This window comes from Dipodomys spectabilis, unplaced genomic scaffold, assembly GCF_019054845.1.
Source record: "Dipodomys spectabilis isolate Male_0828 unplaced genomic scaffold, ASM1905484v1 ptg000163l, whole genome shotgun sequence".
Lineage (NCBI taxonomy): Eukaryota > Metazoa > Chordata > Mammalia > Rodentia > Heteromyidae > Dipodomys > Dipodomys spectabilis.
In genome coordinates this window covers 11,802,198-11,818,778 of record NW_024870840.1, presented here as the reverse complement: position 1 = coordinate 11,818,778, position 16,581 = coordinate 11,802,198, and the positions used below count along the sequence as shown (strand labels likewise).

Sequence of the window (16,581 nt, the reverse complement as noted above, 5' to 3'; positions counted from 1 at the left end):
AATACCAACTATAGGTCCAGTTGTTCACGATGTAGTTGTTCTAGCATTTACTTATATAACTACTGCTATAATATTGTGCTTCCCCTGAATATCATTCCAAACAAAGTTATTCAAAGTACCTCAATCATTTTTATAATCAATTTTATAAGATATAGTCAAATTCCCTAATATACTCAGCAGCAGAAAATGCTAAGACATACATGTACTTAGAAGACTAGCCGAATTTTACCTAATAAAGAGCATGACATACTTCTAAAATTATTACATGTCTTAAAGGTTTACAAGTAATCTGGGACATTATTTAGTCACATTCTTGGTTATTATAGAAAGGTGAGCTTTAAATGCCAGGTGGCCATTTGATTCTTAGAAATTTGGTTTTCTTGTCTAGCTACTTTTGTTTTTCTCAACTTCTTTGAATCTCCCATGTAGTCTGTGATGCTTATTAAACAACCATAAATTCCCAGAATCCCTTGACTCTTCAAGTAATATAGGATTGTAAAGGTCTTTCAGTCCACACTCTTGCAGAATGCTTGAACCCCCTTTGCTCCATCAACTTAAAAAATCCTCATCTCCGCACCTGCTCCAACAGGGAACAACCCACACATTCTCTTTTCCGTTGTCATCCTTGCAAATGTCTTTCTTATACTGAACTACCTTCTTTCTAAAACTGACACTGAGAGAGCTTCACGCATCTCAGCCCTAGCCTTGACATGATGACTTTGGGCTAGCCAAACTTCTGCGTTAGTCTCCTTCATTGTAAAGTAAGGATAACACATTGTATTATAGGAGTGTGGAGATTGAATAAGGATGTTCATAGAGCACCTGGCACAACAGAAAGCCTCTGTGAGCCACAGCATTCATGCACAGCTACCCTCTGAGATGTAATGGCAACTCTCATTTACTCTCCTCAAGCCTAATATCTTTGTCTCCTTCAATATTTCTTTGAACAACATTGTGTACTTGTCTTCCTTATTCTCCTAGTCCTTCCTGTCTGAATAAATTCAGTTCTTTGAGAGTAGGCTCAATTGCCAATCCAAATTTTAAACACTATAATCAACTGTGTGTGTGTGTGTGTGTGTGTGTGTGTGTGTGTGTGTGTGTGTGTGTGTGTGTGCATGTTCTGGGGTTTGAATTCAGGGCCTGGGTACTATCCTTGAGCTTTTGTGCTCAAGGCTAGCACCATGAGTCACAGTTCCACTTCTGATTTTTGATGATTAATTGGAGATGAGAGTCTTAAGGACTTTCCTGTTTGGGCTGGCTCAGATCTCAGCCTTCTGACCAGTTTAGGATTACAGGCATGAGCCAGTGCCCAGCCTATGATCAACTATTTTATCAATTGAAAGCAAACTCCATACATTTAGCGTCACTGCAAGATAACATTTCTCTTTTCTCTCTTCCTGATTAGGTCTCCTCCCTTCCTCCATGTCTCTTCTGATGTCCCCCATACTTGGCTCTCTGGCAAGCTGGGCTATGGAAAGGAATAGGGATGGATACTTTGTGGCTCCAAGGTAAGATGACAGACATGGACCTCACACATTAGGATGTGTCTGAGAAATGTCCCTCCTCATTCTGGTAAGATGGTGGCTCTTCCTCCTCAACAGTGGCTCCTCTCTGTCTGCTCCATTCCTTCTTCCGGACTTCACAATTCTGCATGGTGGCACCGTACGACATCTTCTTCCTGGGACTCCCAGAAGGCTCATGGTTGAGTTCTGTCTCTTCAGCTAATTCATCCTGGTCAATGATCCCACATTTCTCCTCAGAGAGATTCTCTGGGTCAGCCCATTCCTGCTTCTCCCCAGAAGCAAAGACTCCATAGAAGATCACACCACTGTAGTGCACCAGTGCAGCTATGAGGAACACATTCTGCCACTCCTCACGGGTCTAAACCAGGAAATAATGCACCAAATTCAATATTTCAGCCCAAAACAGCGATTAGGAGTGTGTCATAAAGGCTACTACTGGACAAAAGCACCTGCTTACAGCAAAGGCAGCTCTAGATCTGGCGTCCCTGGGAGAACATGTGTCCAACCCAACATTCAAGACCCATACAAAATTTGAGTGCTTAAAAACGTAAAAGCGTCAGCGAGAGCAGTACATGCCTGTAATCCCAGCTCTGAGGAAGGCATAGATAGGAAGTTCAAGGCTGATCCAGAGGAAAAAAATGTGCAAGACTCTACCTGGCTCAAATGGTTCAAACCCCAGGACCACAAACAGTTACAAATCACAATTAATGCACACTTTTAATCTTAAGAGCACATTTGAAAATAAATTCAAGCAAGGCACTCATGGCTATAATGCCTATAATACTATACTACTTAGCTGAGAACTGAGGATCATTGTTCAAAGACAATTCAGGCAGAAAAGTCCTCTATCAACCAGCAAAATGCCAGACTGGAAGCATTTTGAGGTCGAATTCCAGCTGAGCAATCAAGTCTGAGTGAATATATTATCCTGAGTTCAAACTTCAGTACAAAAAATAAATACATAAAATTATAATATAAATTACACACAACACCGTTGCACCGCTATGTTGAATATACAAATGGGGTTTTCTCTCACATAGTAGGCTAAAATAAACAGCATAGTACCTTACTATGCTAAACATCAGAGGTTTCCTTCATGCCTACCACTGAAAACATAGCAATATTTGGGCCATTCAAGTATTCAACCTTGAAAGTGGTGCTGTGGCTGAAAATGATAGTAGTGCACCAGACTTGAGCAAAAGAGCTGAGGGATAGCGCCAGGCCGCAAGTTCAAGCCCCATGGCGACCACCAACAAAAAATAATAACAAAGTATTCAACCTTGAAAGCCATAGCTTATTTACAATCATTGTCTATATGTTAAAAACAGTAAACCAAAATATAATAGGAACTTATATTTAAAATTAGAGGGTAATAGTATCTTGGATTCTTTATCATATCATGGACAGAGAGAACACAGATCCTCTGTCTATAAAATTCCCAAATCCCATCTTTTTTTCTGTCAAAAAAAACCCAAAAACAGTCACCTTATCTTTTCTTCTTTAAGAAGAGGGAAGAATTTCTGAAGATGTATTTGTAATAAGCAATCAAAAACAAGTAAGTAAAAACCTACGATTCTTTTCAACCATCATGAGTTAGTAATTCTAATGTACATAAGGCAAGACCTACCTTTTTTTTCAGTGATAAATCTAGAGAAATCCTGTGGCCTGCAGTGGAATTCTCTGTACCACCCACACTAGTCTAAATATACCAAGTTGAGTTCAGTGGGGACTGAGGGCCACACCCTTGAGAGTTCTTAGAAGGGTCATTAATGTCATGTTTATTCTCTTTCTTAACAGGGAAGTATAACAGCACTAAGGCTTGTATGTTGGAACATGCTAAGGCATAGCTAGAAACAGGCTATAAAGTTTAAGCACTTGGAATTATAAAACAATCTTGGGTAACTCATTCATCCTGAATGGCTCATCTCAGTTTTTTTTTTCTGTACCTCAATAGTCTCTAGGGCCTTTGCCCTTTCCCCTAAACATTTATTTCCCAGCTGATAAAATGTAGAGCCAAACAACAATTAGCCCAAGTGCCATCAACAAACAGTGGCTTAGCCAGGTGTGGTGGTACCTGTCTGTAATTCCAGCATTCAGGAGGTGGAGGTAGGAGGATTGTGAGTTCCAGGCCAGCCTAGAATACATAGTAAAATCCCTTTCTCAAAAAGCAAAACAATAAGAAATGTACTCATTACTTTGCTCATGTAACTGTAACTCCTCTGTACAGTATTTTCACAATAAAAATCTTATTTTAAAAAAAGCAAAACAAACAGATCAACAATGATATAAAAAGTAGAAGAGGAGGTAGAAAGGAGAAGAAGGAAGAAGCTGAAGAGGAAGACGTTGTTCACCATTGTTAAGGCTACAACTTTAAATTGGGGTAAGGCCTTGGGGTCTTCAGCTTGCATGGCCCTTCTTTCCTCTACTATTATAGCGCATAACCACAAAAGAGAGCATTACCTTGTGCTTGGTCATTGCCCCAACGATGAGAGGACAGACCATGCCGGAGAGGGTCCCCACTCCATTTGAGATCCCCATGAGAATGCTGGCGTAGCGGGGCGCAATGTCCAGGTGGTTGACGTTAAAACCTAAGGTAAAGCCAAACCTTCAAGGTCAGGGTCAAGCCCAGAATCCAAATGCCCTCTGTGAAACATGGCTTACCCCAGCTCTCATCCGTCTATTTGATCTCCTCAAGTATATGACTGATACTCTACCAAAAGAGCCCAATGGAGCCTCACTACGCAGTGTCTGATCTAAGTGGGATACAATATTCATGAGTGATTAGGAAGATCTACATGGACTTGGATTTAGAACTACCAAAAATAGAGGGTTGGAAATCAGGAAAAGGGCAAAGCTACAGAAGAGGCTGATTGCAATGGGAACTAACTGCCAATATTGCCCAGGGAGTATATCTTAAAGTTAGACCTCAATTTTGACAGCTTAATCAATATGCAAGTCTGAGCAAAAGATCTACAAACTTCCTCAGTTTCTTAAAAAGCTATAAAGTGAGGCACTTATCTTACAAACTTGTTTTAATAATTAAGTAAAGTAACATGTTACTTTATGCCAAAATATGCTCTTTTTTATTTTTTAACTTTATTTATTTACTTATTTAGAGATGGTATTTTACTATATTGGCCAAGCCCTAATTCAGACTCCAGTGATTCTTCTCTGTCTCCTGAGTAGCAGAGGTTTTAGACATGCACCTCTAGGTCTGTCGATCCAAAGAATTTTTGATGTGTAATTGATTGTCCATCTTGTCTACCATCATCTTCCCTAAACTAGTAAAGCCTCTAGCACATGGTAATCCCTCAATGAATTTGTTTTTATTAATTATCGATGTGAGCTACTGAAGTATATTTTCCTTTTGGTTTGTTTTTTATCTCTCTTCTGTACAAAGATCCTAAAAATAGTATTAAAAACATTTTTTTCTTCTAATCTGACTCATTAGTTGATTATTTTCCTACTTCCATTCAGGGAGAAATTTTAAGAAAACCTTTCTTTGGAGGCAGTAATAAATATACCATCTCTTTTAGATCACAGTGCCAATCAGAACATGAAACTGCTTCAAATTAGTTAATCTTACTGTGATATGAATGTGATGAATGCTTTGTTAGAAAAGAATTCAAAGATAAGAAGCAATTAATATCATTGGTATTATATTCTGATACAAAGCCAGACTAGGCATCTATGTTCAGTTAAAGATGATAGAAGAAAAGCCATTTAAGTGTCTAGCTATACAATACCAGTGGTTCAAGTGTGGGGGGGAGGGGAGAATCACTGATATATTTTTCATAGCAGATAAAAAAAATTACACACCAGCTGGGAGAATCTGTCTTCTCTACCTAGGATATTTCTCAAAGCAGTAACCAATTACTTAGCCCTGTATCTAACCTCACCTATCTTGGTTCTGATGTCTATAATCAGCTCCAAATTCGTGCCAGTCTTCCCTGAGAATCCTAATTATCCTTTATGAAGTTGACACACAGGAGAGCTTGAGTAATGGCTGCTCCCAGGGTTGTAGTCCTTCTCAGAGTGTCATTGTTGAGTCAGATCTTTATTCCAGTCTAAGCACTCAAAATACTTGGGCAAGTTAAATCACCTCCCTGAGCCTCCCTTTCCTCATCAGTAAAATAGATGTAGCAATGTCCTTTTCACAGGATTGCAATGAGGATAAAGTGAGATCATAGTTTTAAAGTGGCAAGATAAAGTAAGTGCTTTTAAAAGGCAGCTCATAACCCCGGGAGTACTGGGTGCCTCTCTTCCTGATTGTGACTTAATTGGCAGTTCAGGAGAATGAAAACAATATGAACCAGAATGATCCAATATCTCTGGGAACAGGATATGAATCTCTTGCCTCACAGTTATCAAGGGAAGGAAGGGGTTCCTCAACATCCTCCTGGAAGCAAGTCATAATTGATCTATCCTCACTACTCAACATGTGGACTACCCCCTCCCTCCAGACATGGTAATGATGGTCTATAATCGCAGCACTCAGGAGGCAGGGGCTGGAAGAACACAAGTTCTGTGCCAACCTGAGCTACATAGTGAGTTCAAGACCAGGCTGAGCTACCAATTGAGATCCTGTCTCAAAAACCCAAGGGTTGGGTATGTAATTCAGTGGTAGAGTGTTTGATTAGCACATATAAGGCAATAAATTCAATCTCCAGTAATCACACACACACACACACATGCACATGCACACACACACACACACACACACACACACACACACACACACACACATACACACACACACAGAGTATAGAATAACAATACCATCACTCTGCAAAGCTTGTAGAAATGTAGACTCTCAGGACATACTCTAGACCTACCAAATTACAATCTGCCACTGGTGACCAGCTCAAGTTATTTCTTTTATACATTATAAATAGTCAAGCAAGGTCTCAAATCCACTTCTATGTTCTTCCAAGCCCAACTTCTTACCTGTAAGCTACTTTGAAAATAGACATTTTTCCTTCCTAAAAGAAACAAGTAGCCAGGGTCCAATGGCTCACATCTGTAATCCTAGCTACTCAGGAAGCTGAGATCTGAGGATGCTCAGGTAGGCAAGTCCATGAGACTCTTATCTACAATTAATCACCAAAGGGCCACAAGCAGAGCTGCAGAGCAAATGGGAGAACACTAGCCTTGAGCAAAAAAAGCTAAGGGACAGCATCAGGCCCTGAGTGCCATTGAGCTCTAGGACTAGCACACACATGAAAGCAAACCACAAAAGCACGGTCTTGTCTTTCCTTCCCAGTAATACATGGTGAGTTTATAGACAAGATTCAGAAACCCAAAGAATGCTTTACCTGAAATAGCAAAGCCACTAAATCCTACAGCAAGCACCAGAAAGGAGATAGCCACCCCTTTGGTATGGGAAAAACCAACCACCAGGAGCAAGGTGGCCTCCATGCCAAAACCTGCAAATGGAAAGAGAATAGGGGCAATGTTATTCTCATATCAGTCAGCCCAACATCATTGATTTATCAAGTAAGAATCCATATTTCCCCTGTCCTAAATGTATACAATCTGGCACAGTACTTACAGGTGTTTCAGGACTTCATGACTATGTTCATGTGACCTTTCTAACATTATCCTGTTGCACCCTTGAGCTCCAAATGATCCCAGTCTATTCCAGCAAGGCTTCCAGAATGAGGAATGCTGTTAGTTCACCAAGGGATAGTTGCTCATTCCATTTCATAAGCCAGGTATGGGTGGCTCATGCTTGTAATACTAGCTACTCAGAAAGCTGAGATTGAAGAATCATGGTTCAAAGCCAGCCCAGGCAGCCACAAGACTCATCTCTAGCCACCAAAAATGCCAGAAGTAGAACTGTGGCTGAAGTTGTCAATCATCAGCCTCAAGCAAAATCATTAAGGAACAGTGCTCAGCCCTGAGTTCAAGCTCCAGAAAAAAAAAGAAAGAGAGAAAGAAAGAAAGAAAGAAAGAAAGAAAGAAAGAAAGAAAGAAAGAAAGAAAGAAAGAAAGAAAGAAAGAAAGAAAGAAAGAAAGAAAGAAAGAAAGAAAGAAAGAAAGAAAGAAAGAAAGAAAGGAAGGAAGGAAGGAAAGAAAAGAAAGAAAGAGAGGGGGGAGGGAGGGAGGGGGGAGAGAGGGAGGGAGAGAGGGAGGGAGGAAGGAAAAAGAAGAAAAGAAACTCTCACATAAAATATGGCTTCTCACATAAAATAACATGATAGATAACCTTCTAATATTAACTGTTGAAAGCAGCCAGACAGCTGTAGTGATCATCTGAAATAAAACACAATATCTTACTGTTTGGGGAGCATAAAAGAAAATTCTTCCCTTTTAAGTTCACCCAGCTCTCAGGCCTCTTTTTTTAATGAGACAATTGCACTAAACAGCAGGACAAAACTATTTTCTGTTCCTTTCATTCATAACAATACAACACAATAAAATATGATGATAAAATTATAAATAAGTTTCTTCTCACCATAAAAAGAAATGAAGAGAGAGAAGAAAGAAGGAAAAAAGAAAGGAAGGAAGGAAGGAAGGAAGGAAGGAAGGAAGGAAGGAAGGAAAGGATGGAAGGAAGGAAGGAAGGAAGGAAGGAAAGAAAGAAAGAGAAAGAAAGAAAGAAAGAGAAAGGAATGAAATGAAATTCAACTAACAGCAGACAGGAAGATGGTATAAACACCCTTTGCAGTATGTGAAGTTGTGGGGTACGGGATGGGAAGGGGAGGAAGGAAGGGTAATTAGCAGGGCTCTATTTTGGAGACAGTCCGCTAACTCCATATGATTGAACTACAGTTACCTCCAAGGCTACATACTTGGTTCACCTTATTTCACTTCTCAAAAGCCAAAGCAAACCAATCACAGGTTCTTTCTTTTTCTTCTTTAGGTTAGGGCTTGAGTTTAGGGTCCAGACCATAGACTCAGAAAGAGCTGACTTCAGATTCCACTCAGAACCACTATATTGTGACCTTGGACAAATCATATCACCTTCCCAATTCCTCAGCTAAAAATAAATAAAGGCCAGGTGCCAGTGGCTCATGCCTGTAATCCTAGCTACTCAAGAGGCTGAGATCTGAAAATCACAGATCAAAGCCAGCCCACTCATCTGCAGGACACTCATCTGCAAATTACTCAGCAAAAAGCTGGAAGGAAGTACAGATGTAACTCAAGTGATAGGACACCATCCTTGGGTGAAAAACCTTGAAGAAAGAATGTGAGACGCTGAGTTCAAGCCCCAGTAACTCCAGCACAACACACACACACACACACACACACACACACACACACAATGAAATGCCAACACAATCTTATAGGACACCAGAAGATGAAACTGATCTATAAATATTAAATGTGTGTGCATATGGATACAAATGGCAGCCAGAGGTCCAGTATGCAGATACTTGAGAAGCCCCTTGGAATTCTTTCCTCAGGCTTCATATGGAGTTCTGACGGTTCTGAGGGCTTAAAAAAATCTGTCACCTCCCACTGTCACTTTTGCCACTGCCGCAGGCCTGGGCCCCATCATCTTACATGGCAACTCCAACATTTGATGGATCTTCCTTCTCTGTCCTCTTCTGATCCATTTGCCACCTCAGTGTGTTTCTCAACTACACGCTTAATTACTCTTTCTTTATCATTAATGAAGGGCCGCACTTCACTAGTACAGTGCTAATAATAGTCCTCTTGCTGCTCCTCTTCTGCAAACCTTGCCTCTGTGCTCATGTCTATTCATCCTGATGAAGCTCTTTGTCATTCTCACACTCTACAGCTGTTTCCTAACTACACAGGTCAATCTCAAGTCTGTGCAGAGTATTTGCACATGCTCTTCCTTTGCCTGGATTCCTTGTTCCCCATTAACTTCTCTTTTTCATTAAAGTCCTCTTCCAATACTGGCTGCTTTCTCTAGAAACCTTTGTGGATAACCGTCTCACCTTTAACCAGGGAAGCTGACATCTCCTCCTTCTTCCTTATATACTAGAACTTTTTTACATTGGTGTTTCTGCCTCTCCATAAAACCATACTTTTACTACAGAATCTAGCTGGCAATGTAGTAGGTGCTCAATAAATAAAAGTAAATTGATATCAAGGAGATAAAATGGGATCACCAGGTATAATCACCTATTGTAGATATTGATTGATATTTATCTGTCTGAACCCATGTCTTCAAAATCACCATAAAGAAGGACAAACATTAGTAACTATTAAATGTACAACTACGGAGGGTCATAGAAAACTACGGAAGCAGTAATGCTGCTTGTTTCATTCAGCTTGGTTTGGTACTAGAGACTGAGCCCAGGGCCTCATGTCCATAAGCAAGCAAAACTTCCACTAACGATCCACATCCCCAACCCTCCTCCTTGTCTGCCTCCTCTTCCTGACCATCTTCTATGTACCTCCTCTTCCTTCTCTTCCTCTCTTTTTTTGAGATGGAGTTTCATTAGATAGCTTGGGAAGGCCTCAAACTTGTGATCTACCTGCCTCACCCTCCCAAGTTGCCAAGATAACAGAGCACTATCGTGAGAATGGTTTTTAAAACTGCTGACTGAAGAAAAGGCCTTTAAAAGCCTAAATGGAAAAATGAAATATAATAGAAGCCTAAATGCTCCCCCACGGTATAACTCCTGTTTTCACTGTATTTGATGTTGGTATACTTTGTGGAGGGGGAAGGGAAAAAACAAATTGTTTAAATAGGGATACAGGTGGACCCATTGCAACAATGAGATGTACAAGATGCTATGTCGAAAAACGAACTTTACAACTTTGGCAGAGGGTGGGGGTGGGGGAGAACGGGGCAGGGGCAGGAGATAGGAAGGGATGGGAAGGGGAAACAAAGGAGAAGGCAACAATGCTTTATATGAAATGTACTCATTACCTTGCCCATGTAACTGTAACCTCTCTGTAAGGTATTTTCACAATATAAATGAATAAATAAATAAATACAAATAAAAACCTAAATGGGGTGATGCATGCCTCTAATCCCAGCACTCAGAAGTCGGAGGCAGAAGTTTCATAAGTTCAAGGCTAGTCCAGACTTTATTGTAAGAACCTATCTCCAAAATAATAATAATAATAATAGGCTTAAATGGTTTCTGCTGACAGTTAAAAATCTGCAAGTAGAACTGTGTATTTTAAGAGATTAACAATAAAATGTAAACATTGGGGTAGTCAATGCATCCTCAAATGAACCTATCTTGAGTTGAGAGAAACACCAGTAGAATTTTAAAAGTTATGAAAACTTTCATTTCATATTTAAAAAAAAGTCTGAAGCTCACACAGGCAACTGATTCAACCAGACTGGATTTTTTTTACTTTAGTCACACTTCACACATCCTTTAGCAAGGCATACAAGAATCTGACATTGTTCTCCAACGATCTTGGAAATGTGCCTGATTGGGAATGAACAAGAACTCTAGACTATCATGTCTTAAGGTGATGAGTTTGTGCTAAATGGTGGTAACCTCCTAGAATCCTTGACTAGGGAAGAAAAGAAGGATGTGACAGGCTCCAAGACATGTGTGATTCTCCTCAGATAACAAATGTCCTCTGTATTTGTTTTCATGAAATGGGAAGTTCTCTAGAAGATCATTGTTATGGCCTTGCTGTATCAACATATATCTGGATTATCCAGTGATAGCACACAACTCTGTTTTCCTATCATTACCTCTGTATTTAAGCAAGGTATCTTTTCTCCTTAAAAAAAAATCCTAGGTTGGGGATGTGGCTTAGTGGTAGAGTGTTTGCCTAGCATGCATGAAGCCCTGGGTTCAATTCCTCGGTACCACATAAAAAGAAAAAGCTGGAAGTGACACTATGGCTCAAATGGTAGAGTGCTAGCCTTGAGCAAAAGAAGTTCAGGGACAATGCCCAGGCTCTAAGTCCAAGCCCCAGGACTAGTAATAAAAAATAAAATCCTATATAGAATTTATGGAAGCAAAAGGGGAGGAAGATGAAGCGCAGGAAGAAGAGGCTGACAAGGAGAAGGGTTGGGGATGCTGGGTCATTAGTGGAAATGCTTATTTAATAGACATGAAGCTTTGGGTTCAATCTTCAGTACCAAACAGAGACAAACCAAACTACAAATGCTACTGCTTTCCCTGATGTACACGGAGATACTGAATCGAGGTATTTTTCAAAGATGGAAGAGGAGCCAGGAGATTTCATATGCAAATAATAATTTCTGCAGTGGTGGGGAGATTTTCTCTCAACTTGCTCTTGGTTAGAATGTAAAAGATGATTGAGAGCTCTCCTCCACTGGCCAACATCATCTCCACCAATTACAGAGAGGCATTAGCACGAAACAGGACAGAACTAAATATGACACAACACTGTCACCAAACATGTTCAAGAGTCTTCAAGGCATCTGGGTTTTGAAGTGGTTGTGAAATTCGAATTCACCCAAGATCTGACTTCAACTTGCTGATTTAGAAATACATTACTTTAGTCAATGGAGACATAATTGAATAGCAGGCATTTATTGAATGCTTCATTTGGAAAGCTTCTGGTATTTTTGTTTGGTTTGGCTTGGTTTTGTTTTGCTTTGCTTTGTTTTGCTCTCGTATATAGCCTAGGCTGGCCTTAAACTCAAAATCCTTCCCATCTTAATCTCCCTAGTGCTGGTTCTATAAGCATGTACAACAATTCCTGTTTATCATTTTAGATTATTAATCACACTGGATTTCCATGATGTTGCAGGATCATATTGTACCTGCTCCTGAATCTCCCCATATATATTCTTTATTTCCAAATAGACTTTACCTATCTAATCTTGAATAGGAACAGAGTGGCTAAGAGCGTTAGCAATGGGATCAGCCAAACCTCATATCTTACACAGGATCAGAACTTCTGTCTGTAAGTTGTATCTAGTAATAGTATCTCTTCTACATAGTGATTCTACGGATTAAATAAGATAATGTATGTAAACAATTTCACTTAATGTTGGGCACAGACAGCACTCAATAAATGCTCATTTATAAAGCAAAAAGTAAAGAAGAGGTTAGAAAAGCTAAACAGCCATGAACCTATGAGAGTCCATAACTAATTGCACCTGCCTCTTTTGAAGAATGTGTCTTTGCAAAAGAAAGCATAAGCTAAACAAAGCAGGAGAGTGGTTGGTATGAATTTGTGTGTACATGTGTGTATGCATGCACCACCCATGCACAGCATAGAAGAATATGGAGAGAAAATGCTTCTGTGCCTTTTCAAATCATATGTATGTGAAGAATAAGAAGGAGAAAAGGAAATAAACTGGATAAAAAAATCAATATGGCTGGGAGCAGGCAGCTCACACCTGCATTCTTAGCTACTTAAGATGCTGAGATCTGAGGATTGTGGTTTGAAGCCAGCCTGAGCAAGAAAGTCTGTGAAGCTCTAATCTCCAATTAACAACCAAAAGCTAGAAGTGGAGCTGTGGCTCAAGAGGTAGAGTGCAAGTCTTCAGCACAAAAACTCAGAGACAGTGCCCAGGTCTTGAGTTCAAGCCCCAGGACCAGCATATAATAATAATAATAATAATAATAATAATTGATGATGATGATGATGAAAAAGATAAGCATACATAACTGGAAGTTATTTTGTTTTGCCTTGAGTATAGATGGAAGAAATATTTCTTTGGTTTTTAAGTGTGTCCTGATTTATTAAGTTGTACCCCCTCAGATTACATGAGTACATGCTGATGTCCGGGCCTGATACAATAGATAAGCTGGGGAGATGGACTTAGGGGTCTTTAAGATCTGCTCCAATAACTAGATCCCACTTCTAACATATGTTCTGAAGCTCTTCTACTCTAAGTCCACAAAAGCCACAATGCCCCCTATGAAGTCCACAATACCTCCGCAGTTCATGATCTTCCTGACAGCAGTCGTGGTCAAGATTTTCCTGCTTCTTAAATAATCAGCCAGTTGTCCTCCAATGGGCACAACAATTGTCATCACCATGTGTGGAACCGCTGACAGGAGACCCACCTGGAGGAAAAGAAACAGTGAGCCATCTTTCATCTTTCATGGCTTCTGCGAGATACAGCTTCATACCTCCCTGCTCACCCCTATGCCAAAGCCACAGCCACTACTAAATGTAATCATCTATTATGGGTTCCCAAGGAGGTCTGGGTTTTATAATAAAGGATCCATGAGTGAATGACTTTCAGCTTACACTCCTCTGTCTCATCTACCAGACTGGAAGCTCCCTGAGGGCAGAGATGACTTTTACTAATCAAGAAGCCTAAAAAGCAACCAGCACGTGGAGAACAGAGCACTCCCTGTGAGCAGAGTGCTCACTGCTGGCAGCCAGCATCATGTGGCTGCTGGTTCTTCCATGGTCCCTTCCGATAATCACTGCAGCTGTTCACACATCTATCTGTGTTAGGAGGCTGCTCTTACCCATAGAGGGAGGAGGTTTTTATTCTCTTATGATGATAGTTGATGTTTCCTCATGGAAACATCTCTTCCCGAGACACAAATGACTAAGCCAGGCCCAAAGAAACATAGGTCCCATGGTTTCCCTTATTTGCAATAACTAGTATATGTCTGGGACAAGTAGAAAAGGTCAAAAGCTATGTACATATGACTAGATAAGGTGAAGTTAAGCAAAATGAATCCCAAGATAGGGACACAGGTGGTTGTTTCTTTCTTGCTATTGTTTCTAACACATTTATAAGGTACCATGTGATTTTTTTGTTGTTGTTGCTTTGTATGTTCCTTCCCCTATGGTATAACCCCTGTTTTCACTGTATTTGATTTCAGCATAATTTGGGGAGGGGAAGGGAAAAAAAACAGAATGTTTAAATAGGGATACAGGTGGACCCATTGTAACAATGAGATGTACAAGATACTATGTTGAAAAACAAACTTTACAATTTAGGTGGGGGGGAGTGTAGTCGTGGAGGTGGGGTAGGTGGGGTAGGGGACAAAGAAAGGAGGCAACAATGCTTGATAAGCAATGTACTCATTACCTTGCTTATGTAAAAAAACATATAAAAAAGGCAATCTCTGGAAATGTTAAAAGAGTTCTTTCTAGCCATCATAAGCAAGGGTTGTTAATACTATAACCCACATGATGGAGTGAAGGATGTATAGTCTGAGGATTGAACTTTAAGGTTCTTTCTGCTACTCAATAAGTAATTTATAAGGAGAAAAAAACCCACACTATCAAATCTTTTTTGTCCTTTCATATTCAGTATTTGAATGAGCTTTCCAATTATTTAAGACTGACTAGAACTTAAAATTATTTATTTATTTATTTTGTTGGGCCTGGGGCTTGATCTCAGGCCCTGGGCACTGTCTCTGAACTTCTTTTGCTCAAATATAGCACTTTACCACTTGAGCTATAGAGCCATTTTTGTTTTTTTCTGTTTATGTGGTAATAAGGAATCGAACCCAGGGCTTCATGCATGCTAGGTAAGTACTCTACCACTAAGCCACCTTCCCAGCCAGAAGTTAAATTTTTAGTGTAGCTTTGATAGAAAAAAATGAGAAAGCTATTACATTTTGAAGAGAATATATAATTTGCCTGAACATCAGGCTATTAGGTATCATAGACTATTATAAATTATTAACAGCAATTTATTTCATAATATAAAGATTTCTTGGCATATAATATATAAATAAATTAATATAAATATGTATATAATATACAATACAAATAAATATAATAAATCATGAGACAATATATATTTTATATTATAAAATGTAATTATATAACATGATTATATAATATATAATACATTTTGCATCTCTCTTGATTTCAAGAGAGCTAAAGTTCAAGAATATTCAAAACATCGTTGTGTTTACCTTACTTATTGCAAATCCAAAGACCTCTTCAAAATAAGCAGGCTGACTTATTAAGAGCAAATAAAAGGTCCAGCTTCGGCAAAAATTTGCCACAATGATTGCATAAACCGGCAGTGATGTAAAAAATCTTTTCCATGGTGTATTAAATTTCTAGGGAGTAAAAGAATACCATAAGATTTTTCAATAAAGATATTGATGTGTTTTTTAAGAAAATAACACTATCATTGAGAGAATTAATCAAAGAAAAAAATGTAAAACTTTTATCTATCTTTTTTTTTTTTGATCGTGGGACCTGAACTCTGGGCCTGGGCACTGTCCCTGAGCTCTTCAGCTCAAGACTAGCACTCTACCACTGGAGCCATAGTGCCACTTCCCGCTTTTTCTGCTTATGTGGTGCTGAGGAATCTAACCTGGGCCTCATGCATGCACTCTACCACTAAGCCACCTTCCCAGCCCTATCTATCCATTTATACTTACACTTAGACTAACCAAGTTGGTTCCTTCTCCTATACTTGTCTCTATATAGGTTCTCTCCTCATTAGAGATGGTTGGGTGCATTGCTGGACACTCATAGGCCTGTAATAGCCAAAACATGTACCAAATAATCCCAAACATACCTGCAGTTAAAAAACAAAAGGGTGGAAGATAATGTCTCATTTTCTTCTATCTCTAAATTTTTCACTTTTTATGATACTCCCAAATAGTGGTCTGTTTTAGTTAAGACAAAGAATTGTGTTGAATTTCCTGTTGTTGTTAACTGGTTTTTAAAGGAAGATAATGTTCTGCTCATTTAAAACAATGGACTCTAATATAAACGTTAAATCAATAATAAGTAGACAAGGGTTCCATTTACACGATAAACTTGTCTTCCTAATTTCTGTTTTCATACAACAAACTCACAGCCAAACCCTTATACAATAGGATACCATATCTATGCCTCACTATGTGAACCATGATGTCAGATCACTCACCATAAATGTAAAAGACGGAGGCCCAACCAATGTACTGCACCAACACCCCTGCCAAGGGCATGGCTACCACTGCCCCTGCATAGGAACCTGGAGAAAAGAAAAGATTGACAGACAAATTGGCCCATTGGCATGCAAGCCTTCTAAAACCACAGGGAGTTCATGTGGCAAAATTGAGAATAAATCAGCCCTGAGTCCAAACCAAACTACCTGAATAGGAAGAATCAGGTAAACTCCCAGTTTACCTTGAAAACTAAGCTCAGATCTCAGCCTCCTGAGCAGCTAGAATGATAGGTGTGAGGCACCAGCACCCAGCTCATCTTATTT

General features: G+C 39.5%; 1 protein-coding gene across 2 annotated transcripts in view; it reads right to left on the bottom strand.

Moving 5' to 3' along the window:
• Nucleotides 1-1,536: 1,536 nt before the first annotated feature.
• Slc17a8 (solute carrier family 17 member 8) overlaps nucleotides 1,537-16,581 on the bottom strand; it is a 38,349-nt gene continuing 23,304 nt past the window's right edge. The window contains exons 6-12 of one of the 2 annotated variants that reach the window (XM_042693294.1): nucleotides 16,258-16,344; nucleotides 15,764-15,903; nucleotides 15,287-15,436; nucleotides 13,330-13,462; nucleotides 6,839-6,949; nucleotides 3,984-4,111; nucleotides 1,537-1,881 (exon numbers count right to left, since the gene is read on the bottom strand). In XM_042693294.1, the coding sequence (XP_042549228.1) occupies nucleotides 1,537-1,881; nucleotides 3,984-4,111; nucleotides 6,839-6,949; nucleotides 13,330-13,462; nucleotides 15,287-15,436; nucleotides 15,764-15,903; nucleotides 16,258-16,344 (1,094 nt within the window). The remainder of the gene's footprint in view (nucleotides 1,882-3,983; nucleotides 4,112-6,838; nucleotides 6,950-13,329; nucleotides 13,463-15,286; nucleotides 15,437-15,763; nucleotides 15,904-16,257; nucleotides 16,345-16,581) is intronic. The other variant, XM_042693295.1, reaches the window with a different exon arrangement.